The following is a 27987-nucleotide window of genomic DNA, read 5'->3' as shown; positions in this document are numbered from 1 at the left end:
AATTTTGGATAGCTTTTCCTTGTTATAATGATGGTTACCTTGCTTTTACTAAAAATAATGAGAAAGTATAAATACACTTATGAATTTCCATAGAATTTGATACTGTGAAAAGAATTCAATTCAACATGAATAACTCAAAAATAATGTTTAATGATTACAAGATCTTTTTATATTATGAAAAAAAAACCTGGTTTAAAAACAAAATAGAAAATATAGTATGGTGACATTAAACCATACCATGAATTTCTTTAACAAGGTGAGGGAATACACAAAGGGGCAACAGAATAATTTATATAGATTTTAAGTAGTTGTCTTTGTAAGAATCATGCAAAATCTGAAAAACCTTAAACACCCTAAAAAGGCTACATATTTTTTTTTTTATATTAAGTTGTTTTATGGGTCTCTACTATGAAATGTGTAATTATTCATTCAAATCTGCCTGCTCTTAGGAGATAATCAACATTGGAAATCCAGTAGATTCTATTGTATTTGAGCGTCATTTACAGTTATTTCCCTTAATTTTGAAATCTACAGTGCATTCTATACAATTTTTATCTCTTAAGAATACATGAATGTTAATTTCTGTTTATTATGGCAATTCAAACAAAATATCAAAAATAAAAAATATGTATGCTTTTTACCCATGAATCACATTTTGCATGATTCTTAGCTGGAGTACTACTTAAAGGGATAGTTATAATGTAGTAATGATAATACACAAACATAAAACATGAGTGAATGATCATTGGTTATTTTAAAAGTTACAAAAAAGTATTTTGAATAGAGTCAGATTACGTCATCACATTATTTACCATATAAATTGACAGACTTTTAATCAGAGGAAATTACGAGTAGGCTAATTCTCGGAACTCATACAGAAGTAAGTAAATACAATAAACTACGATTTAAAAACAGTAATTAATAAGCCGGAATTTATTTGGATTTTAGAAAATTCGAAAGCCAAAGTTTGTAGACATCCTAGCTAACCAACCTTTTATTTATCACTAATCACTATGAATATCGATGCTCTACAGTATAAGGTTACTTATTAGGTCATTGCTCTTAATTTTTGACAAACCATTAGTTTGTAGAGAGGCAAAAAGAAAATACACTATATTTTTATAGCATTCATGTTTTTACGTAAACCGCTCGGGGATATGAATACGATACTGGTACCATTAGTAAAAGCGTTAATTGTTGTGGCAAATTGAGACGTTTGATTAGAAATTAATGTCGGCGGATATTTTTTCAAATAATAGCGGCATAAGAATATCTTAGTTATTGCGGTAGCTAGAGACATAATAAAAAACATGTTTTAACTCTGAATCACAATTAAAGAGGAATGTTTTCTTCTTCAGAGAATTGTGTTTACAGAGGGAGTTCACATATTTGATCAAATATTGCACATAACTATAAAATTAAGGAAGATCCTGGACAGTTGTGGTATCATAGGGTTGCTGATAGGCTTCATCAATACTATGCCTATCTGTTCTTGTGTCCCTGCAACTGTAGAAGACATTTTTCATTATGTCAATATATTCAGCAACGGGATGTATTATACAATTCTTGCTTTTTTTAATACAAACTATTAAACAGATATTTGTATATCTCAATTACACCAGACGTTTGCACACTAATTCAGTGTAGAAGCACACCCATAAGGAATATCTGATTTCATCTATTAGTACCCTTCAATTGTTTTTTATGACATGATAAATTGGTCAGATGAGGACACTAATCGGAATGCATGAAGTCAACATTATAGAAACGATGGCGGGTTGAGTCTAAAGAATCCTTATTCCACTGTCTGTAATCTACCGTCTTTCGTTCATGTATAAACAATTTGTATTAGGTTTCGTTTATTTTAATTACGTGCAGTCCAGGATTTGAATAAGGAAATGTGTATACGAATGATTGGATGTCGGTAGAATGTCTTTTGAAGGTTTTAAAGTTAGAAATGGATATGTTGCCTGCTAGAGGCACTAAAGTTCAACTATTCATTACACTCCCGATCAATTGATATCAATTTAATTTCGTTCATCACGTAATCATTCGTCTTATGAAGTAAAGTCATTTTTTAGTTAAACAGTTTTTTAACTCAAACAAAAATACCAATAAAAACACGTCCTGCCTGACTTAGTGAAAATATATCATAAAACTTCTAAGTAAAACTTTGATATCTAACATTTCAAAACTGTAATGAATAAACACCATTTGAACAAGGACGTGTATATCAAATATGCCGACATACCATAAAATAATTCATTAAACCTAAGAAGCAGTTTTGCATTAGTTAGCGTGCAAATTTGTATATATTCATTACAATTTCGAAATGTAGATATTAGTGTGTATGCCTTTCAAGATCCGCTTATGTAAAAGTGGAAAACAACGTTAAAGCTCAATGATAACCGAGGTATTTACACCTACATTAGTTGCTTTATTACAAATGCTTTTCCTTAAATTAACTAAATTATTTTAGCTACTGATATTTTAGATTAGTGCAAGATTACAACTCAATCATACCATGATTGGGGAAGAATGTCAAGCGTTGCAACGCTCCGTAGAATTTCTGTTCTACTGCCGATTGATGGCTTTCATGGTAGACATAGCACCTTTGATCTTCCAAAAGTACTTCGAGAACTGCATTTTACAAAATAGGAAATTAAAAGCATATTTGGAAGAAAAGAGGCACATCTTGTTGCACTTTTATGATGAAAGACCGTGCTGTTTTCTGAATTGCATTTCTTTCAAACGTAGGGGAAAAGTTATGTCCAAAGAACAGTTTCAGCTGATTTTTAGTCACAACAATTCCAAAAAACAAAATGTCCATGATATTTTTTCAAAAGGATATCTGACTCAATGTTGTTTCTGTGTCTATGAGGTAAACCAGAACGTAGGATTTCACATACTTGATATTACACTTTCAATGCTTATTCTCAAAAACTGCGAAAAAACAAAATTTAATCTTGTGGAAAACTGGATGACTGTTCTCCAAAGAAGCAGAAATGAACTAGCTCACTTATCAGATTTCAAATAAATAGATAAACATAGATACAATGATCTATTTACATGCATTAAAGGAGCATTGGAAGGTTTATCTCGGCTTGCTGGAGACGACTGTAAACGCATCTTATATTCCAAAATAGAACAGATAGAAAGGCTATCTTTTGAACATAAAGTCGATCTGTACGAGGGTCATATACACCATGAATATTCAATGTATAAAAAGGCATTATTAGAGGTAATTCATATAGCAAAACCTTTTTGAAAGTGACTTAATCTTGGTTCATGTTAAAAGTGTTTGTCAGTGATGACGTGCATGCCTGAAATTAACAGTGAAGATTCATTTTCGTATGGATTTAGTTTTTTTGGATTGTGGCAGGACGGCCTACCTGTGTTGTAGTGGGTAGTAAGATTTAAATAGCCAGTTAATTTACTTGGCTAAAGGAATAATTCTTAAGCCGAATCGGTTTGTTATCGAGCGGTCTAGGGTTCGATCCTCGGTAGCAGAGTGTAAATTCGTGAGTCAAAGCATGCTCTCCCGTTACATAATGTGGCAGGACGACCTACCTGCGGTGTAGTAGGTAGTGAGATTTATATAACCAGTTAATTGACTTGGCTACAGGATTAATTGTTTATCCGAATCGGTTTGTCACTGGCTTGTCACCGAGTGCGTTAGGTTCGATCATCGGTGGCTGAGTATAATTTTGTGAGTCAAAACATGCTCTCCCGTTATATTTGGCGCCCAACTGTAAAACCAACGGGGTTTGGTCCGCTTATGAGTAGTTGTATAGTCGTTCGTGGTACGAAAACTCTTAAGGTGGGGAAAATGTTGCAGGACAGCCTAACTGCGTTGTTGTAGGTAGTGAGATTTAAATAGACAATTAATTGACTTGGCTAAAGGATTAATTCTTTAGCTGAATCGGTTTGTCGCTATCCTGCCGCCGAGCGGTCTAGGGTTCGATCCTCGGTGGCGGATTATAATTTTGTGAGTCAAATCATGCTCTTCCGTTACAGGATTACGCGCATATTTAACCCTTGTAAATGTTTTCTTTCATTTGATACTACCGTTGCATTTGTCAATTGGATGCGTCATCTATAATGAATAATTGAACAGGGTGATGTTTCTACAAGATTAAAGTCATCACTACAGAAGTTTTATGATCGTCATCATAAACTCGTGGATCGTTATGATGTATCCATCAGCACCATGAAAACTGATTTATTCAACGGGTCATAGTTTTCCTTTCCTCGTTTGTCTACCCCGGACTTGACTTTTTATGAGCAGCTCGGCGGGTGTTTCTAGAATAGCAGAGGACGCTTACCCCACCGGTGCACCTGGTCCATGCTCCCAGTTTTTAGTAGAGTCCGAGTTGCTCATTTACTTTTGTTACTTTGTATGTATGATTTTAGTTATTTTATGTTCTTTGTTGTGTATGTCTGTTTTCCATGTCTGGTCTTTGTCCCTGGATTACATTCTTTTGATTACCGCTATAACCTTGGTTCCCTTGATTACTCTTATAAGTCTAACTATCATGAATTTATTTTTTTGATAATCTCGTGTTTTTGATTTCATAGACTTCGGGAAAATAGGGGAAGAAGGTTACCAAAAAGACGATTGTGGTTAAAGGAGACGTGACACAAAATTTATCATTTAAAAAAAAATAAACTGTACTTTGTTTAGTTACGAGTGTAATACACCTTTTCTTATCATGTTAGCGCTAAATAAAATTAGAATGATTTATTTGTGTATTCACGACGACCTAATTAATATGTATAAATGAAAACCGGAAATAACGCTCAATTACTATGTATGGAAATGCTATATGTACGTCATTGTTTCTCAATCTCCGTTTCTGTACATTGAAATATATACACGTGCCCAAAGAAATTAATTCATTTTCGAAAATAGCTTGTATATATGATGCACTGTGAACCATTGATTCTTGTTTAGAAAGTTGGAAGACTAAAGTTCATCTCGATTTCTATCAGCTTTCATTTTGGTATACATCCTCCTGAGGACTTGAACAGAACTTAAGTACTGACACTATGTGTATCGTTCTTTCTTTACCGCTGGGTTATCTTAATAAACAAGCCCGGCAGACTTAATTTTGACCAAGAGATAGCGTGGGCGGCGTCTGTTATCTGTACAGGGTTTGGCGAACCGTGACACAGTTGTCGACATACGATTGACATGCGGGTTTATGACGATTATAATTGAAATGTACTAAAGTTATTGGATTTCTTTTCTCTTACGGACTTTGAAATATAACATTGAGAAATTGAAAAAATACACAGTATATAATAGCTGACCCTTGGTGAGTTTAAGGGAGCCTCTCTGGTGCGGACAATGTTTTATAGGTCAGTTAAAATATTAAAATATTATTTTTAGCAAATAAGATTTACAACAAGAAGAAGCTACAGCTGAAAACCATCATGGATTATTAAATAAAATAATAAACAAAATAAATAAATAAAAAACAGGTTTGTATTAAACTGTACGTAGTCCTCTGTACTCGTACACTTGCCAGAAGTACCGTTCCGAAAATAAAATTGTAAATCAATATTTCATTGACGATTGAGGTCGAAACACTTCTAAATCTTGTGAATTTAATTTACTTTATGTAAATTGTTCAATTTTGCACGACAGAGTATGAATTATTTCTATGTGATCTCTGAACAGAAGTGGCATCGTCTCATTGTGGATAGTCTAGTCTTCATTCGCGTAATAGTTTAATATTTCTTACTGTGTTTAACATTTTCTTCTCGAAATGGTTTAAATTGATAAAACTGTCAGTATATATTCGCTGGCAAAATTTCAATATTTTCACTCTCAGTTGTAGAAATCATGCAACAAAAGCAGAAGACATACGCATTTTAACCATTCGATCTGTGAATAGAGAACCAATGACGTAACACGGTTAGTGACCACGTGACTAATTAAAATTTATTAGTTCAAGGGACATTTGTATTATATTTTATGTGTAATAAATCAAATAAACCAAAAATTAAAAAAATAAATTTTGTGTCACGTCTTCTTTAATGGTGATAAAATGTCACCTCTGAAGGGATATAAATTTGCCAATTTGCGTTCCTTATTCTTAAGAAAGTTTATGAGTTGAAACCTCCATATGCCTGAGCGGCTGGAATAATGTTGTTTGGCAATTCATCTTCAGGGACAGCATCGCATTTGTCATGTTTGATTGGAAATTTTTGATCTTGTCAAGATCTTTCACTTTAACATTCATACTGATTTAGTAGGCCTTTTAAAATCATGATTTTGTTTTTGAAACTGTGATGTTACTGCATTCAAAAAACGTGACGATTTAATTTTCATCCTGTTTGATTCATTATCTCTTGTTTCAAAGTCACAACTCCAATAAAATGGTCTCGTTTAATCCTTCATGACAACGAAACTAAGAGTGGGGTCCGTGTCCGTATTTTTTTTACTTCCGGATCGTCTGGTTCGTCGTCTGAGACGAACCATTAGGCACGAACCCATAATACGCGAATTTGTGGTTCAAGTGGAACGGACATTTAATGGAAAGCACTCCTAGTCAATTGAATTTCCGACTCAATAACAGTATAAATCGTTGCAACTCTAAGACGGATTGGACACCAGATACAAATACGTAGTACTTGGCTGATATTTATCATACTTTTGGGACAATTGATTCAAAAGCATGTTCTTAATATACCAAAGCTGCCAAAATGGTGGAAATTTTTTTTATAGATGATGTTTTGTCTTTAAGCGATTTGGGGATTTTATACATTTCAACTACCCAAAAGTACTTGGAATACAGGACGCTATAAACACAATGTATCAGCCTCATATCTTGACCTTCTTTTAAAAATCGATGAAAAGGCAAAGCTAATGACTAAACTGAACGACAAATGCGATGGATTATCTTTTCGTACCATCAATTTTTCTTTCAATTGCATACTGAATTATCATTCCACATCTCTTTTTTTTTCTCTCTGTGTGTGTGTGTGTGTGCGTGTTGTTTCCCTAATCTTATTTTTTCCATGTATAATCTATTTCATTTGATTCGCTACATTGTGTATGTAAGCCATCTTCGGGATTTTGACATGTTTGAATTGACCCACTGCTGACGCGTTGGAATTTTTTTGTGTTTTGTTGTTGGAGTAGCTCTTAAATTTCTCTTTGACGTGAAATAATATATTTTGCTGCTTTGTCTATTTTGTGTGTCCTTTTGAAATTATTTTTGATTAGTAATTCTATTTGATTGTTTGAAAAAAAAAACAAATACCTTGTAGTTTGTCTTTGAAATATAAAATTGCAGATGTCATTGAAGCATTGTCAGAAGTTTTTGTTTGTTTGTTTCTTTCTTTAACATTTTTTGTTCTAAAACTTTGGTACTTTTATACGAAGACCGATAAATCTCAAGCTTATAAAACTTATCATACTAATGAGATTGATTTTAAATAGAAGTAACCATCAGTAGATTTTGTTAACATCAATGTTTCATTATCATAACTTTTCGTGGCAAACTTTTTAATATGTTTTCTTTTAAACTTTCGTTAAATTTTAACGTTTTGTCGGCGCCAATATTGATTTTGGATTTTCGATAGATGCATTGTGCAGCACTGTAAATGACATTGAAATCAACATTAAAGGAAACAGAACTCTGAGAGAAATGATTGCTGATAATGTATCGGATGAGACAGAAGATAAAAAATCAATTATAAGAGTAGTAGAATTTTTACAATTGTTTTACTTACCTTTATAAAACTGAATTTGCAGCTTCTTACAAAAATATCTGTCAATACTATTTTAACTGTTTGTGTAAAAATTATTCAAATGAATTATATACAATATATATGTGTGTATGAACATTTATATTTGGGTCTACATGTTAATTTGTCTGTATTACGTTTTAGCGATGGAATGGGTACCCATGTTCATGAAGATTGACTCACCGAATGCATGGGATAAAGATAATCTGGCGTCAGTGCTCGAAAATTATCCTCAAAGTTGTGACTTAATAAAAATCACTTATTTTTCTTTAGAAACGTTTGAGATGATGACAAGAGTCTTGAAAAGTTTACTTTATGAAGCAAATAAATTGAGAGAAGCAATAAAATTATTAATGTTGAGAATGCTATCGATACGTGTTCAAAACGAACAAACTAAAGTTTCTGTTAATTTGATTGTTCCGGGGGAAGAAAGTGAAATAACATCAAAGACAGAAGATAATGTCTTGGGACTCGAGCAAAGCATTGGTTTGTATTTCTATTCAATGCATACTTTTTCCAAATAGTATTTCTTAAATTCATTTAGAAATCTCTGTGTAATCAATACTATGAGCTATACAAACCGATTCAAACATGACAAACGAAAGATCAAATAGACAAAAATATTATATTGTGACTTTTTCTATGTCTATAGTTAATACTTTCTCAAACTTCTTCTTAAAACTTATATATCTGATATGAAGAAAACAAGGGCGGTATGGAATATGGAAAGGAACAATGAATAGGAGAAAATAGATACCAATACTGCATTAACTGTCATAGGTAGTATGTTATAATATGATGACACAGTGATGCTATTTTAGGTCAGAATGAAATCTTAGAAGATGCTGAGGTGTCTACAGAAGATGAACCGTGTACAGTTCCTACGCCTCACAAACCAGACACTCCTTTACCAATAGAGGATAAAGGTATAATTACCAACGGTAGATGTTTAAGAAACGAGTTGTTATATAAGTTTTGTACAATGTTTGTAATTCAAAACAGAAAACAGATTTTCAAAACAAACATAAAATAAATTTCTCTGAAAAGAGGCTAACCATGGAAACACAAGTACAGATTACCGAAATTTACCATATATTTATAATTATATTTTTGTATCCAAAAACATTTCTGAAAATACATATATAGCACATTCATACAGAGTATTTTGCAATAAACAAAGTTTACAGTTATATATTTCAAGCAATAAACTGCTTGCTTTGGACCTCCCTTTACTTTGTTTTCGTTTTAACACAGATTTAGTCAGAAGGGAACACAGTTCTCTATTCAAATAACTTGTTTTGAACTACATACATGTAAAATATCTCAAAAAAGGAATGTTAATTATTATTTAAATATTTTCTTCAAGCAAAAGATTCTTCTTCAACTGAAGGTATAGTTTAACAATGTTATTTTCTTAAAACTGTGTTCTTGAATTGGCCGTTAACTTAATTATCGTGTTTTATAAGTCTTATATTTTTATTTTCCCAAACGCAATTTTACGGGAAACAATACATTCAGAAAAATTAAAAATGTTTTGCAAAAGAATCGTTTATCATTATGTATAGCGAGTGGTCGTATCACCTGTGAACTAATGTTGGTCATTTTAGATGAGAATTTAGATAAAGAAGATGCCTTTATGGATAATACATGTGCTGTGGAGTCTCCTGATCTTGACGGTACTTAATTTTTTTTAAGTCGCTTCGCTCCCATGTTTGAAGTGTTATTTTTATATATATATATTATAGAAGAGCTAATGAAAATAATATTTTCTTTTTTCTATGTCTGTTCTTCTATTGTTTTCGTAATTATGCAGTGTTAGTTATTTGTGACGCCGTTTCGTTTTTATTTCTATACTATATGGTTCTAATATCTTACTTTCGTGTCCACTGAATTCTTCCTTGCATAAATCCAAAGACTCATTAATAATGTTCGTTTATCGTGCAATTGCATAACGCCTTTGTAAAAATGTTTATCTTTCATTGTAATTCTGTTAGTAATAAAATGTTTCGGAAATAGGAAATTATAAGAAATACATGAAAATTAACATGTTTTCATATCTTGACCTACACTTAGAAATCGATGGTAAAGGAAAACTATTGACCAAACTTTACGACAAACGTGATGACTTTTCATTCAGAATTGTCAACTTTCATCTGTGGCAACATCCCTTCGGCACCTGCGTATAGAGTGTTCATATCACAACTCATATGTCATGCCAGAGCTTGCCGAAATTACGCAGACTTTTTGTATCGCGCTAGAACTCTAACAAATAGGCTTCTTGAACAAGGTTATGTTGCTACAAGATTGAAGTCATCACAACAGAAGTTTTATGGTCGTCATCATGAACTAGTGGATCGTTATGGTGTATTCGTCTGCACCATGAAAATTGATTTATTCAACGGGTCATAGTTTTCCTTTCCTCGTTTGTCTACCCCGGACTTGACTTTTTATGAGCAACTCGGCAGGTGTTTCTAGAAACACAGAGGACGCTTACCTCAACGGTGCACCTGGTCTATGCTCCCGGTTTTTAGTGGAGTCCGAGTTGTTCATTTGCTTTTGTAGATTTGTATGTATGATTTTAGTTAATTTATGTTCTTTGTTGTGTATGTCTGTTTTCCATGTCTGGTCTTTGTCCCTGGATTACATTCTTTTGATTAGCGTTATAACCTTGGGTGCCTTGATTACTCCTTCGGTAGATTCAAGTTACAGTGCTGTAGATATGTCTTACGTTGTTATCATTAAATGAAGTATTGTTCGTTGTTTGATTACAAGTTATCATTTCTCCTTGAATGAATATGTCAATCATAAAAATGATTTTCTTTTATTTAAGAAAAAGGTTCATATCCTGAAAGACAGAGAGTGTTTACCCCTTTAAAACATGTACCGTCCCATGATATGCATCATGGTGCTAGAAGTACACTAGGCCAAAATTTGTATATGTTAAAGCGTAATATAAACAATGCATTATTACACAACTATATTTATTTACCAATGGAAAATCTTATTCAGGTCACTTGACCATTCCGTAACATTCTGTAGCCTTGTCACAAAAAAAATCAAAAGAATAAAGTAAATCGTTGGTTATGGCGTCACAAAACTTTGATCAGATATGACGTAATAACTCGCGACACATTTTTCACTTACGAGTTTTTAAGAAAAAGACCACTGAACTGTACAACTTGGGGTTTCATAACGGACATTTCCTCAGTAATTTACCATCCAAAACTTTATTTGAAGCTACAAAAGTGTGCCTTAAAACGGTGTGTCGTCGTTAATTATGGTTCGTAAAATATATGTTGGGCAATTTCTCTACTTATATTCTATATGGTAGGTGCATAAAAATAGGTTGGGATAAAGTATAGTGTGCCCAATACAGAAAATATTTTACATATTGTTCAGAAAACCTGTATTGGATTCGCCGCGTACGCCTCTCAGCCAATATTAGTTTTCATTACAATTGGGATTCGATCTATATCTATGCATTATAGTAATCTACGGCTTACTATAGGAATGAATAACTTGATAACGGATAACATTAAATGATACACATAATAATAACACTTACAAACAGATAATCCTACTATGATAACTTCACTATGATTGTTGAAACAACTCTCTCAGAACGGGGACCAGTTACACACACACATACTACAACAAGGACACACACCCCGACCTTGCACCCAAATACACCACAGTATATTGCAAACGCAACTACTCGGTCTTTCCAGTTACACATCGTATGTATAGGCGGAATAATCTGTGCGAAATCGTCCGATCCGATTATAATATAATTGCTGGGCTGATTGAATTTGTTTACCATTACTTTTTTCTGAGCTCCTCTCTTAGCGCAAATATTGTTGAAAGGGTTCTAGTGTTACTTTACCAATTTACCGCGAATTGTCACAATTAAGTCAAGTCAAGAAGTGATTTTCTTTTCTGAGTCCGATGTTATTTTTTAGTGTAATTGAAATGGCTGAGTAGTTCCGATAACGTAAATTGTACACTTAAATCTATAATAACCTCTAAGTAGAATGTTCAAAATAAAGAAAAAATTTTATTCTATGCCATCCTTTCATTAATCGAAAAAGCAAAGAAAAAATACTTTTATTCATGGGTATCGTCTTTCGTGGTTTATAGAATAATAATCAGTGCATAGATTCTTTGAATTTGTCGTTTTAACAACTTTTTCGTATAAACGAAACCTTCTTTATTATGGCATATGATGGAATATGGAAATGAAATGTGAATAGGAGAAAATATATACCTTTATAGCTTCCATAACTGCATTAACGTACTAGTTATAGGTATTATTTTAGATACTTTATGTTCTTTGTTGTGTCTGGTCTTTATCCATGGATTACATTCTTTTGATTTCCACTAGAATCTTGGTTCCCTTGATTACTCTTAATCCATGTATAATTGTAGTATGATGACATAGTGATGCTATTTTAGGTCAGAATGAAATCTTAGAAGATGCTGAGGTGTCTACAGAAGATGAACCGTGTACAGTTCCTACGCCTCACATACCAGACACTCCTTTACCAATAGAGGATAAAGGTATAATTACCAACGGTAGATGTTTAAGAAACGAGTTGCTATATAAGTTTTGTACAATGTTTGTAATTCAAAACAGAAAACAGATTTTCAAAACAAACATAAAATAAATTCCAATAAAAGTGTTTCGATCTTGTATATGGCTTTCAACTTTTGCACAATCAAATAGGTTTTTTCAGATAACTTTAAATGGTCGTCATGCTGCTGAAAAGAGGCTAACCATTGAAACACGAGTACAGAATACCGAAATTTACAATATATTTATAATTATTTTTTTGTATCCAAACACATTTCTGAAAATACATATATAGCACATTCATACAGATGATCAAGTCTCAAAACATTTCAAAACTGTCATACAGGAAAAAAAATCTTTAAGTCTATTGAGTATTTTGCAATAAACAAAGTTTACAGTTATATATTTCAAGCAATAAACTGCTTGCTTTGGACCTCCCTTTACTTTGTTTTCGTTTTAACAAAGATTTAGTCAGAAGGTAACACAATTCTCTATTCAAATAACTTGTTTTGAACTACATACATGTAAAATATCTCAAAAAAGGAATGTTAATTATTATTTAATTATTTTCTCCAAGCATAAGATTCTTCTTCAACTGAAGGTATAGTTTAACAATGTTATTTTCTTAAAACTGTGTTCTTGAATTGGCCGTTAACTTAATTATCGTGTTTTATAAGTCTTATATTTTTATTTTCCCAAACGCAATTTTACGGGAAACAATATATTCAGAAAAATTAAAAATGTTTTGCAAAAGAATCGTTTATCATTATGTATAGTGAGTGGTCGTATCACTTGTGAACTAATGTTGGTCATTTATAATAATCAGTGCATAGATTCTTTGATTCGTGGATTTTCGGGGATTTGATACATCGCATCTACCCATAAGAACTTGAGATACTACAGACACTGTGAAGTCAGCCTCATATCTTGACCTACACTTAGAAATGCCCCGTGCAGGTCCGGGTGTTAAAAGAATAGGCCTGCAGCAGCGCTAAGCTTGTCGTATAAGGCGACTAAATAGTGCTCAGAAACCTAGCCGGGGGCTAGGCGCTCTGCCCAGAGCAACTGGGATGTGTGCCCAAGGTGGTGGAATGGGGTACCCCTGGCGTGTTACATGCTGGGGTTGTCAGGCTATAATACGGAAAACCTGACCGCAAACCATAGTGGTGCACCGTGTTGGGAAAGATGCCACGTTCGTCGCACGTTAAAGAACCCTGCTGTGTTATTCGATAGGAGTAGGAACCTTTGCGCTCCGTCACAGGAGGCTAAATTGCCCGACCTTACCCATACCCCCTTTTTATAGTGGCAATCAAAATTTGTCGACCCTATTATCCTTGTGACCCATCCTTTTTTTTTATTTCATGTTCATTTTATCATCCATTTCATGTTCATTGTCTGAATATAGCTGAAATATTGTTGCTCGGACGTTAAACCCCAACAAACAAACAAACAAACATACACTTAGAAATCGATGGTAAAGGAAAACTATTGACCAAACTTTACGACAAACGTGATGACTTTTCATTCAGAATTGTCAACTTTCCTTTCATCTGTGGCAACATCCCTTCGGCTCCTGCGTATGGAGTGTTCATATCACAACTTATACGTTATGCCAGAGCTTGCCGAAACTACGCAGACTTTTTTGTATCGCGCTACACCTCTAACAAATAGGCGTGGATCGTTGTGGTGTATCCATCAGCACCATGAAAACTGATTTATTCAACGGGTCATAGTTTTCCTTTCCTCGTTTGTCTACCCCGGACTTGACTTTTTATGAGCAACTCGGCAGGTGTTTCTAGAAAAGCAAAGGACGCTTACCCCACCGGTGCACCTGGTCCATGCTCCCAGTGTTTAGTGGAGTCCGAGTTGCTCATTTACTTTTGTTACTTTGTATGTATGATTTTAGTTATTTTATGTTCTTTGTTGTGTATGTCTGTTTTCCATGTCTGGTCTTTGTCCCTGGATTACTTCTTTTGATTATCGTTCCCTTGATTACTCTTTTGTTGTTGTACCGTGTATATTGGTCTACTGTGTATACTGGTCTATAGCGTTTATTGGTCTACTGTGTATACTGGTCTATAACGTTTATTGGTCTACTGTGTATATTGGTCTATGGTGTATATTGTTCTACGGTTTATATTGGTCTATGTTTCATATTGGTCTATTGTTCTATGTTTTACATTTGTCTACTGTGAGTATTGGTCTATGTTTTATATTGGTCTATTGTTCTATGTTTTACATTTGTCTACTGTGAATATTGGTCTATGGTGTATATTGGTCCATAGAGTATATTGTTCTAATGTGCATATTGGTCTACTGTGTATATTGGTCTCTGGTGTATATTGTTCTATGTTTTATATTGGTCTATTGTTCTGTTTTACATTTGTCTACTGTGTATATTGGTCTATAGTGTATATTGGTCTATGTTTTATATTGGTCTATTGTTCTATGTTTTACATTTGTCTACTGTGTATATTGGTCAATGCTTTATATTGGTCTATTGTTCTATGTTTTACATTTGTCTACTGTGTATATTGGTCTATGCCATATATTGGTCTATTGTTCAATGTTTTACATTTGTCAACTGTGTATATTGGTCTATGTTTTATATTGGTCTATTGTTCTGTTTTACATTTGTCTACTGTGTATATTGTTCTATGTTTTATATTGGTCTATTGTTCTGTTTTACATTTGTCTACTGTGTATATTGGTCTCTGGTGTATATTGTTCTATGTTTTATATTGGTCTATTGTTCTGTTTTACATTTGTCTACTGTGTATATTGGTCTATAGTGTATATTGGTCTATGTTTTATATTGGTCTATTGTTCTGTTTTACATTGGTCTACTGTGTATATTGGTCTATAGTGTATATTGGTCTATGTTTTATATTGGTCTATTGTTCTATGTTTTACATTTGTCTACTGTGTATATTGGTCAATGCTTTATATTGGTCTATTGTTCTATGTTTTACATTTGTCTACTGTGTATATTGGTCTATGTTTTATATTGGTCTATTGTTCTGTTTTACATTTGTCTACTGTGTATATTGGTCTATGTTTTATATTGATCTATAGTGTATATTGGTCTATTGTTCTGTTTTACATTTGTCTACTGTGTATATTGTTCTATATTTTATATTGGTCTATTGTTCTGTTTTACATTTGTCTACTGTGTATATTGGTCTATGTTTTATATTGATCTATAGTGTATATTGGTCTATTGTTCTGTTTTACATTTGTCTACTGTGTATATTGTTCTATATTTTATATTGGTCTATTGTTCTGTTTTACATTTGTCTACTGTGTATATTGGTCTACGGTGTATATTGGTCTATAGTGTATATTGGTCTATGTTTTATATTGGTCTATTGTTCTATGTTTTACATTTGTCTACTGTGTATATTGGTCTATGCCTTATATTGGTCTATTGTTCTGTTTTACATTTGTCTACTGTGTATATTGGTCTATGCCTTATATTGGTCTATTGTTCTACGTTTTACATTTGTCTACTGTGTACATTGGTCTCTAGCGTTTATTGGTCTACTGTGTATATTGATCTCTAGCGTTTATTGGTCTACTGTGTATATTGGTCTATGTTTTATATTATTCTACAGTGGATATTGGTCTATAGCGTATATTGGTCTACTGTGTATACTGGTCTATAGCGTTTATTGGTCTACTGTGTATACTGGTCTATGGCGTATATTGGTCTACTGTGTATACTGGTCTATAGCGTTTATTGGTCTACTGTGTATACTGGTCTATAGCGTATATTGGTCTACTGTGTATACTGGTCTACTGTGTATACTGGTCTATGGCGTTTATTGGTCTCCTGTGTATATTGGTCTATGGTGTATATTGTTCTGCTGTGTATATTGGTCTATTGTGTATATTGGTCTATTGTGTATATTGGTCCATAGGGTATATTGTTCTGTGTATATTGGTCTATGTCTTATATTGGTCTATTGTTCTGTTTTACATTTGTCTACTGTGTATATTGGTCTATGGTGTATATTGGTCTACTATGTATATTGGTCTATGTTTTATACTGTTCTACGGTTTATATTGGTCCATAGTGTATATTGTTCTACGGTGTATATTTAGTAGAGGGCGACTATATTGTTCGCTCGATTATCAGATTGGTTGGGAAAGATCATTGTCGAAATGTTCCTTGGTGAAAACAATGCAAAACATGGCGAGCTCACTGTATTATAAATATTCACCGTTCTATTTGACGATGCATGTTCTACATTTGTTAAAATATATTAGTAAACATGCAAAGTTTCAGCTACGCCCTAAAGATCGGAGTAAAGTAACATAAATGGCCAGTCCGTGGTAAAACAATAATAAAATGGAGTTTCTGGGATTCATTATTTTAATCAGACAATAAACACCACTAGGATGAATTCATTCAGTTTAACGCGGGTGTAAAGGGGAAAACGTGAAAAGAAAGTCTTTTTTACATATTCAAACATAATTAATGATATATTCTTATTGTTACATTTTTGCAGCATTATGTAAGCCCGACACTGAATTCCACAAAATGGATGAACCTTGTTCTTTTCATCTTACGACGGAAAAGTTTTTATCAGAGTTATCCGACTGTACTGGGGCTGCTGTATATGAGAATTTTCTTGTATTTGCCTGTGACAGGAAAAAAACAATATTGATATTTGACAGTCAGCGAAATGAGTCCAATATAATTGATGTATCCTTCGGACATCCCCATGATGTTGCTATCTATGACGAAAAACTATACGTTACAATGCCAGATCATAGTTCAATGCACGTATTTGGTTTACGGAGCAGGAAACCAGAACGTGAAATTCGAGTAGAACGGCATTGCTTTAGCTTAACATGTACTAAGGGTACTTGTGTTTTAGTGCATAGCGCCCATGTTTTATTATTCATTGACCTTGAAAAAAAACAAAACTTAGTCAGTTCGACAGACAGGAACCACAAACAAGGATTGGCTTTGTAGTATCGATGAAACTATATATTATACACATTACAATACAAAGACAGTGCAGTCCTTTAACACTGAAGGAATTCAAAAACAGTCTATTCATTTGAACTGTCCATTGCTTTCGATGACTCCCTTTGATAATCAGAATTTGTATGCACTTGGAAGTGATCGGCTAGTCTATCAGATATCTATGGACACAACAGGAGACAATATCAAGGTAATAAACCATGGATTTGAGTCTCTGCGTTCTACGGCTCCGATGTTTGTTTTATATGAGAAAACTGTGGATCAACTTTACATACTTGACCAAACTTCACACTTAAACACCTATAAGTACTATCCATAACAATAAATATCAAGACGTATTCCCTATATAATATTTGTACTGTGTAAATAATCTTTTACATTTAAATAAAAATGCGTATCGTGACATTATTCCACGTTGTTTTTCAAAGAGCATTATTTTTAGAGTCGTCCTACACCAGTAGTCTTGCCTTGTCGCACAGATGCAGTTTTTAATAACTTACTGGTTTTTCATGTTCTTTGTTGTGTGTCCCTGTTTTCCCGGTCTTGTCCTTGTCCTTGGATTGAATTCTTTTGATATCCGCTCGAATCTTTGCCCCCTTCCAGTTATAAGAAACAAGTTAGTTGTGACACATTGTTATGTTTTGTACATAAGTAAAATAGACCTTCAAAGTTCCCTTAAAGAAGCACAAGTGAAAAAAAGGAAATTTATACCTACTGTGAGACAAAAATTAATGGTAAAATTTAAAAAATTGACCTACACACCAAATAAAACTGAAATTTTGACATTTTATTAAAAACAGGCCTTCCTAGATCTGCATTTTAAGTAACATTACACTATTTCAAACAATATTATTACGAAGTCTAACGGATCTAGAGGATGGTGTACATCATTCACGGATGAGTACATAGCAAGGGTCATTGCATGAACATAAAGTTCATATTGCAAGTGTTTGGTTTTTTACTGTTGTCTGTAAGACGAGACAAAACATGCAATTTTTTTCCTCCAATTAACATATTACAAAACAAGTCTCTAACCATATCCTTAATAAATTGGACGACTGAAAATTGCTCGCAAAAAACATATTTAGCGACCACACATCAATTGAAAGCATCCCTTTGAACGATATAAGCAGTAACTCGTCTAATTCTTACTACTAACCAAGTATTGTGCCATTTACATTCAAACTACTTCCCGTTACTAACAAACGTCAGGATAACTGAATATTGCCGGACGGACGGGCTATAAACACCTACTCATGACCTAAAAAACTCAACCTCATATAATGGTATAACAAAATGCATGCTATTTATAATAATTTTGATGTTTAATTATATTAATTTTTAGTCTTTTTGCTTTACTTCATAACAACCATTATTCTCAAATCTGCAGCTGAATCCAATGCAGAAGGAATAACTGGTGCTACATTAACTCCCCTCCTTGAATACGGCCAAAGAGGTTTACCTAATTACTGTCATGAATCAGTTCAAATTAATTCTTCGTTTTCTTCTGCTTAGTTATTTTGCGTTTCCTGTGTATCAATCGTCTGGATTAGGCGTAAATCCTCAATATTTTAAAAATTGAAATCAACGATAACAACAATAAGCAACTAACAAATATCAAAAATAGATTGAAACCTGCTAATAAAACTTGACCGACAGGTGTTGTACGGCACATATCAATTAGATGTCCACAGCATCATTCTCAGATTTCTTCTTGCATGTAATGAAGTTGCTAACTAATAAGATCACAGCACCAATGAAAGTTGTCGTTCCTAAGAAGAAAAATCCATCTGCGTACGAATTTAACACGTCTTTAAATACACCTGTAATAAAGAATGTCACAAGAAGATATCTATAATTTGAAGTTCGCAATGGCTCTTTCATTACAATGTACACATGAAAAAACTAAGGAAAGCATTTTCAAAAACAATATATTTTGCAGCAGTATTAATTTCTAACTTATATAATGGGAAAACTAAGAATTATTTTTCATATAAATTTAAGAAATAACTTAACTAACTTCAATTTTTCTTCGCCCCCAGAGAAAAAGACCAAATATTTCCCATGTGGCTAAAATAGCCATGTTATTCCTTCCGGTCACAAATTGTGTTAATGTATCTTACTTGTTTAATAACAACGTAAATTATCTTTTTTTACTTGTAATTGGAGGCTTCAAGGGTCTCTAGTTTGTATATGTTGTTTTTTCCTGCGCACAATTTCTTTACTTTGTTACTTGATTCCCTGGTTATGACATAATATGAGTACTAAGTCCAGGCAATAGATATGCCAGGGTTGAAGGGTTCTTGTCTTCAGTGCTTACCAGTAACTGGTGGTCCAACAAGTGTACCGACTCCTTGGAAGAATATAAGGATGCCAAATGAGCTGTTTAATGCCTCAGAACCAACTACATCGACCAGAATAACTGACTTCTGTGAAGTATATGTTCCAATCAAAAGTCCAAACACAGCAGCCACAGCACAAAACTCGATAAATGTTACTGTGAAAGGCAGGACAAATATTACAAATGAAAGTAAAAACATAACAATATTATAAAGCACTTTCCTAAATTTTCGAAGTCTTTTTATGTTTAAAATAAATCCTGATGAGATTCGTCCAATTGTATCAAAAACGCCGGCCACAGACATGACGTAAGCACCTTGCAATCTTGTGAGACCACGTGATCCCACTAATGGTGGGATAAAAACTAACATGGAGTTGAAAGACAAAGCTAGGAAACAAATGCCAACACAAAACATCACAAAGTCTGGTCTTTTTAGAAGACTTAAATTCATCCGCTTTTGTGAAGGTTCCGTCCGTTTGTTTTCAGTGGAACATGACTTCAAACATTTAGCTAACCAGAGTTTGTGAAACGGTTTGTGTCTTTTCCTATTGGGATCAGGCTGTGTGTTAATCTGTATATCTGAACCATCCGAGCCTTGTAGGAGTTTGCTGTCGTGGAAACGTTCACATGAATGTGATCTACAAAAACAAGAAATAAGTCTCTCGTTCATTCATTATGGGATAGATTTTTTTTGGTCTAAAACTTACAATGCAGTTTGGCTACCAGACCCTACATTATTAATTACGTAATTAGGCTATCATAAATTAGAAATATTATCGACAAAACTTCGAATCTTAGAACAGGGATTCACTTATAGATACAAAATGTTTTGAATTTAAATCAGATAGAACTGTTTGTATACTTGCTGAATTTAGTCTTATGAAAAGTTTTTCTACAATATAAAATTGCTATGGATGCAGATTACAAGAGTAATATCTTAAAGAAATACATAAAAATGATTATAGAATTAGCTATGGGTTGGAAGCTTGAAATCATTGATGTGTGATAAGATCCTACTACATATCCCACTAGATACATACTAGAAGCATTTCATTGACTCTTCTATCGTTACCCTGCTAGGAGTCTCGAGTTAGATTCCCGACTAGCATGTTTGTGGACTATGTCGAATACTTTAAGCTTTTCATAAGCAAATATTGTTCACGTGAAGTTTATTTGAATCGTATTTCTCCTGTAAATATCATGAACCTATTAACATGAAATTCGAAAAGTCAAAATGAAAAAAGCGAGAAGTTTTGAATCACATGAATTTCATTTCAAGTCATTTCACAAGTTTTAATTGCTGTAATCAGGTTACTTAAAAATCTTTCCAATTGGTCCGGATCGTCAGGTGACATTTGAACTCTAATGAATAATATGGAGATAGGCAGCAGCGGCAAAATTGATAAGATGTATGTATAGATCTGCAAATAGTGCAAAGCTGGTAACTTTCTTCAATATCAATATATGAATCTCTGTTGTGATTATTATACATCTATTTTCTGTTACATAAATTATAATGAAAATTGGTCGCATTGAAGTAAAATATCAACAGAAGCAAGGGCTCCGATGCTGACATAGTGCAATTATTCACATTTGTATTAAAATATGAGGGTTGCCTCGAAAAGAAACATTTCAAAGAATTGGGAAAATAACCATAGCTATATACATTAACACTAATACGTTACCAAAAGAAAGATAAAGAACTTCACAAAGCGCAGCATGATGCGACCGCAGTGGTCAAACCCTGAACTGTTGGGCAAGTGTGAACACAGTTTTAGTTTTTGACACACTTAAGTATAGGGACTTACAATTCATTATGGGCACAACAACTGGTTTGGACACATTATAGCTCAAAATTTAAAATCCATTATAAATTTTCGAAATCAGACCAAAAGTTTGCGAAAATGACCCCTTTGACCCCTTATAACTCGAAAACCGTAAATGATATTTGTAACCTGAATGACAAATGTAGTCAGGGAATTTCATACGGAATCCATTAAAAAAAATTGGAAGTCTGACATAAAATAAATAAGTCGATTTTTGGGGGGTTGCCCTTTTGACCCTTCGAAACCTTGTCATAAAATTTCATTTAAAAGATCAACCAACTTTAACTAAAGTTATTGCACGAAAACCAAAAAAACAATTGTCTACGGACGACGGCAATTTTTGGGGGTAGAATAAAAATATTAAAGAATTATGAACCGACTGATGGATAAATGGTGCACTAAAAATAACATACTAATATTTAAGTAGCACCTTTACAAAAATCAGGCAGAAGGGTATTCATGCTTATCAAAAAGCGTAACCAGTCTTATTTTGTCATTCAATTGTTGCTCTTTTGAGATTGTGTAGGAAATCTTTGACAATTTTGCAAGATTTTTCTTCCTGATTCCATTGATTAAATTAAGAGATGAATGTTTAGTTTTCTCCAAAATAGACTATAGTTAGGTACAACTATGGGGTATGTGGACTATAATTAGGTACAACTATGGGGTATGTGGACTATAGTTAGGTACAACTATGGGGTACGTGGACACTAGTTAGGTACAACTACGGGGTATGTGGACTATAATTAAGTACAACTATGGGGTATAGACTATAGTTAGGTACAACTATGGGGTATGTGGACTATAGTTGGGTACAACTATGGGGTATATGGATGAAAAATTCATCGTTTGATCGTTGAGTTTTTTCTGTATTATTAATCACCTCTATAACTACTATAGGCAGTATCTGTACCATTAATCACCTCTACTATAGGCAGTGCCTGATTTTATGAACTTTAACCTAATTCAAGTCTTATGACTTATCACATGAATAGTTTAACTGTTGGCCTTGACATTAGGTATGTGTTTTAAATGTTTTAAATGAACTGGTGTATAAATTTCTCCAATTCGTTACTAACTTACATAAACGAATCTCTCTTTAATCGGGCTTTGTGTGCTACCGTTTTGTATAGCATGCCACTGATACACATGTGTAGGGATATGGCAGCAATAATCAGCAATCCACCAGAGAAAGAATAATGTTCCAAGACTGACTCGAACAATGGTGGTAGGACCAGTGTACCAATACCCCCGCCAGCTGTGGCTAATCCTACGGCTATACTACGGCGCTTCTCAAAATGTTGACCAACAACAACCAAACCAGGCTGGTAAGCAAGGGACTTGCCTATACCTACAAATAAATTACATTTGACCAATTGTCATGAAATAAAAACAATCAGTTGTAAGTCAAGATAATGGAAGTTGATCAAATGGTTATTTTCCTTGTCATGTTTGTCATTGCAGTGATCGGTTTGATAAATAGTTGATTTTTCCCTTCTTACTTAAACCCAGATGACTGCATACTAAAAAGTACAAGTCATTGACTTAAATAACAACGGTCTACATTTTGAATTTTACTGTGTGTACAGCCTAACATGACAGCAGACCTTAGAAAAACTATGATTAAATACAAAAATATCCTTTTATATCAATGATGCAAATTTCGATATGCTGTACACGTGTTCTAAGGAGTAAACCCTCGCCAAAACCAAATACAAAATAAATTGTATTAACCTAAATATCACAATGAGAATCCAAATCCAGCATCGAAAAGTTACACCAACTACCGATAATGAAATTTCAATGTTCTTGGGCTTTTGAATTTCGTAATACTGCAGATTTCGTTAAATATCCTGATATAAATTGGGTCAGACAAGTCTGACTACTGGGCTACGGAATACCATAAGTGATCTTTGGTCCACCAGGAGTGTCAAGGACCCAGTGGTTGCTAAAAGCAAAAACACCACACATTAATGTTCAGTTAAAAATAGATGTAAACAAGTGAGTGTGTGGGCATTTTTCATTTTGCAAAATGTTTATCCGCAAAAAATAAATGCTTCGCTGGGCGTAGGTTGATACGACTGCAGAAGTCGAATGCTGAACAGTTAGGGTAAGTAAGGAATCATCCAGGTTTAAAACAGTTCTGAATTTTGATTACGATTAAAAGTTTTGACCATTGATAAAAATTTGACCCAAGTGGCCCCCTTTTAGCAACTTATTCATAAATGGTTCACGTTACAACCCACAAAATCAATCACAGCCTTCCTTTTTTAAGTACGGCATCTTGTAGTGATCCATTCATTTATAGCAATGTTATTGTCAGGATATCATGGAAATGCTTGTTTCTGGTCCCTTATTCCTAAATGGTTCAAGTCATATCCCCAAAAATCAATGCCAGTCTACCCTTTGTGGTACGGCAACTTGTGTTATAATTTCATAAAGATTCATAAATTTAAACTCAAGTTATTGTCTGGAAATCAATTATCTATGGACGCCGATCGACGGCAGGATGATACCAAATTTTCTGCAGATGTTTAAATAGACACAAACAACAAACTAAAATTACGTACCTGTAAAAACACCATAACTAATGTACAACAAAAAGAAATATGGAACAAAAGCAGAGATGAGGATCCCAATTGCACATAGTACAGCACCAGTAACGACAACAGAGCGCGGTGAGAACTTGGTACATAACACGCTGGCAACTGGACCTGAAATGTAAATTGAACAATCCTTAGACCAAAGCCAAGAAAAGGGACTCCGTATCAGTTATACAACCATCCTCGCCCTAGTGCTGACAAGTTCTATCAGGAAATGGCGTTTGAGTACCATGTATGTACAGGTCTAAGTGTTTTTTTTCTTTATTATAATATTATTTAAAATTATGAATGACTAAAATATGCACTGTTGCGCCCTTTCTGAAATACAGGTTAAGTGATGTAACTTAGTAAATAAGACTTTTCATTGTAGAAATGATCCCTCCCGGCATGACTAAATATTTCTTGGACAATCAGTATAACTCATGGTTCACTGGCCTTGAACAAGACGTTTTATTTTCTACCCCTCTACAAAATTGAAATTGGAGGTTACCAGACTTTCATCAATGTCTAAAACATGAAGTTAGCCCCGTGCAGGTCCGGGTGTTAAAAGAATAGGCCTGCAGCAGCGCTAAGCTTGTCGTAAAAGGCGACTAAACAGTGCTTAGAACCCTAGCCGGGGGCTAGGGCGCTCTGCCCACAGAGCAACTGGGGTGTGTGCCCAAGGTGGTGGAATGGGGTACCCCTGGCGTGTTATATGCTGGGGTTGTCAGGCTATAATACGGAAAACCTGACCGCAAACCATAGTGGTGCACCGTGTTGGGAAAGATGCCACGTTCCTCGCATGTTAAAGAACCCTACCGTGGTATTCTCCCGGAGTAGGAATCATAGGGCTCCGCCACAGGAGGCTAAATTGCCCGACCCTACCCACCTCTCCCTATTTCCAGTGGCAATCAAAAATTATTGACCCCATTGTCCTTGTGTCCCATCCCTTTTTCATTTCATCATCATTTCATGTTCATTTTATCATCAATTTCATGTTCATCGTCTGAATATAGCTGAAATATTGCTGCTCGGACGTTCAACCCCAACAAACAAACAAAACAAACAAAAACAGAAAGTTAAAGGGACAACGATGGGTACAAACAATGCTGACAGAAACAACAATAAATAATTACCAACTGTTAAAAGATCGAGTAAAAATCTTAACATTTTAAATCCGATATTAAATGACGGTCATTCAACGGTCCAGTTTCTGTCTTATGAGGGTTTCAAAATAAATCACCATATTATGTATTTATGTAATTTTATAAGTGCAATCATAAGGTTAAAAAGGGATCTGTTATTTTATATATATAATCTCCAATTTCAAAGATTAAAAAAAAAATAAAAAATTAAACAATAAAATGAACAATTATATAGTTTATCAGATGTTATAACTTAAAGGTGAAGGTCATTACCAGTATGCCCTCAAATATAATAATCGTAATAAAACCGTGATATGGTAACAACATTACAAAAGATTCAATACCCCATTTTTATTGATCTTATTTTCTCCGTCAGCACAATATTAAGTTTGTTTTCCCTGACCCTACCTACTCATAAAAATTGTCCCTACCCAAATAATTATACTACTATTCTTTGACAACATTTTTTCACTTCTTTGAACATGATTTTCAGAGATTCATATGGACTTTGGGGAACATTTTTACCTACCTACCTACCGGATGCAAGGCGCTAGAGTCTGGTAAGGGGAAACAAACCATTATTTTAAGTGTGGCCTCATTTTTTTAAATCCTCTCCACATTTAAGTGTAATCGATATGTTATTCCACAATTGTTCAATAATTCAACAAAAATCTTCAAACCTACAACTCAGTAACCTTGGTTATACAAAATATACATTTATACTTTTTAAACCTTATTTAAGGTCAGAAATGAAGATCAAGTGGTTACAAACACAATGACAAGCAAATAAATGTCTAATTAATATAACAGACACACTTTATAACTGTACATGTCTGTGGAACGACATAAAATTGCTATTAAACAAATATTGCAGAGTTAAAATTAAAACCTCGTAATACATTAAATGATATTGTTACCTATACACTTAGTACCACCAAGTACATGTATTATGAACTTCTAATTAAGATTTGGTATTCCATACAGGTAAATGTATAAGGTAGCTCATGATTAGACATACAAATCGGCTGGTATTACACAAGAAATATATACAATTACCTACCAAATAAAAGTTTAAGGGTGACACTCAGTGATAAGACCCATGCCACGTCGCTTGCACTTTTCCCGAATCTTTGCTCAATGTGTAAATATAAAATACCATTTGATCTTTCAAATCCACCTGTTCAAATGGAAAATCAAAGTTTACAACCTACGATATGTTTCACAGTTCAAATGCGGATGCCAGGGGCGGACCCCTACATAATTCTGCAAGTATGAAATTAGCGTATTTTTGCGTATAAATGCGTGCATTGAAATATGTGTTTTTCAATGATTTCTCTCGGCCCCTGTACCCCACCACCATCCCCATATGATTTTCTGGATCTGCCACAGCAGTTGTTCATTTTATCTCACTCCTTTGTTATCTACAATGAATACAGCATTATTTCACCAATAATGGTCCATGATTAAAAAAAGAAAACGTTTCTGTCTAGAAAGTTTGTTTCTAACACGAATCATAAAGATTAAAACATTAGTTTTAATATATGTTGAACATAAATTTTTAATGTAAACGTCAATTATATCCATGATTAAAATGCATAAGATGACGACCATCATTGATTCTGAGGGGAAGGGGTTGAAAGTCAACAAACATTTTGGCCTGAAATTTTTGGAAAACAATATTCTGGCCTCAACTACCTGGAAAAAAATTATTTTGGGCCTGCATATTCCACTAAACAGTGAAATGAAAATAAATAATATAGCATTTGAAAATAAATTTTCTGATTCGTAAATTTTTGATAATAAATATTCCGCCACAACCAAAACTTCGGACCCCTTCAGAATGAAATAGTCGTTTTCTTATATCATTTTCTTAACATGTATTCAATTTAGGATGCGTTTTGAATTAGATTAAAACAAAATGGCTCGACAGAGTTACTTTTCTCTCCTAAAAAGTAGTTTAAACAAAAATGTAAAAAAAATAAATACCTATGACAAAATGAGCGATGGCACATCCGATAACACAAGACCATTTCCTTCCTGTCTGTTGCCCACAACAATGCCGCACTTCCACGGTTTCTCCAGAAACCTTTTTAACATTTTCCGCACTTTTTTGTTTTTCTATTTCGTCACCCTTTTCTTCGCACAGTAAATTGTCACCCTCACTCTTAACGGATTGTGGACTAGTGTCATAAATATCCTTGTCCGAAGAAATATGTTCTCCAATTACTGCAGACATTTTTTAACAGAGTGTTTTCATCTGTAATATTAACACAAGGTATAAGGTTAGACATATGTAAAAAAAAAATAACACTGTTGTCTCCTTTACAACATACAATATGTTTATTCCACTATCATGTTTCATGTAATGTACACACTAATTGTTTACATGTATTAAATTTCCTGTAACATAATAAACAACACTTGTGTATTCAAACTAAGACTTGCGTAAATAAATACACAATTCTGACAGTCGTAATATCGTTGGCGTTAAAATCGTCAATAAAAACAGTTTAATACACTACATGTACAAGTATCGTGATATTATATAGATAGATAGATAGATGTGATGTTAAAGTAAATAAATAACTTTACATAGACTACATTTTGCTTACCTTAACACAAGATCCACCACAACACTGCACTGATGTGTCTAAAGCATGCTACTATGTTTATAAATTTACGTCAAAGCAACCGAGGCATGACTACTTAAACAGGGCATCGATTATTGTATTCTGTGTTGAATTAAATGGCAAGGCGAAGTGTAGAAGATAG

At 33.8% G+C, this 27987-nt stretch overlaps 2 protein-coding genes across 13 annotated transcripts; one reads left to right on the top strand and one right to left on the bottom strand.

Annotated features, from left to right (window-relative positions):
* The first annotated feature begins 782 nt into the window (after window positions 1-782).
* LOC148610959 (uncharacterized) lies at window positions 783-17729 on the top strand. 9 transcript variants are annotated; one of them, XM_088590919.1, is made up of 7 exons: window positions 841-880; window positions 5838-5920; window positions 7903-8244; window positions 8580-8684; window positions 9366-9434; window positions 12211-12315; window positions 16840-17729. In XM_088590919.1, the coding sequence occupies exons 3-7, from the start codon at window positions 7905-7907 to the stop codon at window positions 17307-17309; spliced, it is 1089 nt and encodes a 362-aa protein (XP_088447045.1). In that variant the 5' UTR covers window positions 841-880; window positions 5838-5920; window positions 7903-7904; the 3' UTR covers window positions 17310-17729. The 9 variants fall into 9 exon arrangements, with proteins under 9 accessions (XP_088447048.1, XP_088447043.1, XP_088447045.1 ...); XM_088590922.1 differs by lacking the exon at window positions 5838-5920 and having other exon boundaries at window positions 783-880; window positions 8032-8244; XM_088590917.1 differs by lacking the exon at window positions 5838-5920 and having other exon boundaries at window positions 793-880.
* LOC148610958 (monocarboxylate transporter 12-like) lies at window positions 16686-27987 on the bottom strand. Of its 4 annotated transcripts, XR_015924020.1 has the most exons (9): window positions 27828-27986; window positions 27202-27472; window positions 26276-26392; window positions 24059-24202; window positions 22572-22839; window positions 19642-20300; window positions 18957-19144; window positions 17822-17917; window positions 16686-16972 (listed from the first exon to the last, which is right to left on the bottom strand). XR_015924020.1 is itself a non-coding variant. In XM_088590913.1 (8 exons), exons 2-7 carry the CDS (start codon window positions 27449-27451, stop codon window positions 19002-19004), a joined length of 1581 nt encoding a protein of 526 aa, XP_088447039.1. In that variant the 5' UTR covers window positions 27452-27472; window positions 27828-27986; the 3' UTR covers window positions 16686-17917; window positions 18957-19001. The 4 variants fall into 4 exon arrangements, 3 of the variants coding, with proteins under 3 accessions (XP_088447039.1, XP_088447038.1, XP_088447040.1); XM_088590913.1 differs by having other exon boundaries at window positions 16686-17917; XM_088590912.1 differs by lacking the exons at window positions 16686-16972; window positions 17822-17917 and having other exon boundaries at window positions 18628-19144.

This window comes from Perna viridis, chromosome 7, assembly GCF_037379345.1.
Source record: "Perna viridis isolate PV_CMFRI_1.1 ecotype Kerala chromosome 7, ASM3737934v1, whole genome shotgun sequence".
NCBI lineage: Eukaryota > Metazoa > Mollusca > Bivalvia > Mytilida > Mytilidae > Perna > Perna viridis.
Note: the sequence above shows the minus strand (reverse complement) of the source record. Positions and strands in the feature narration are given on the sequence as shown.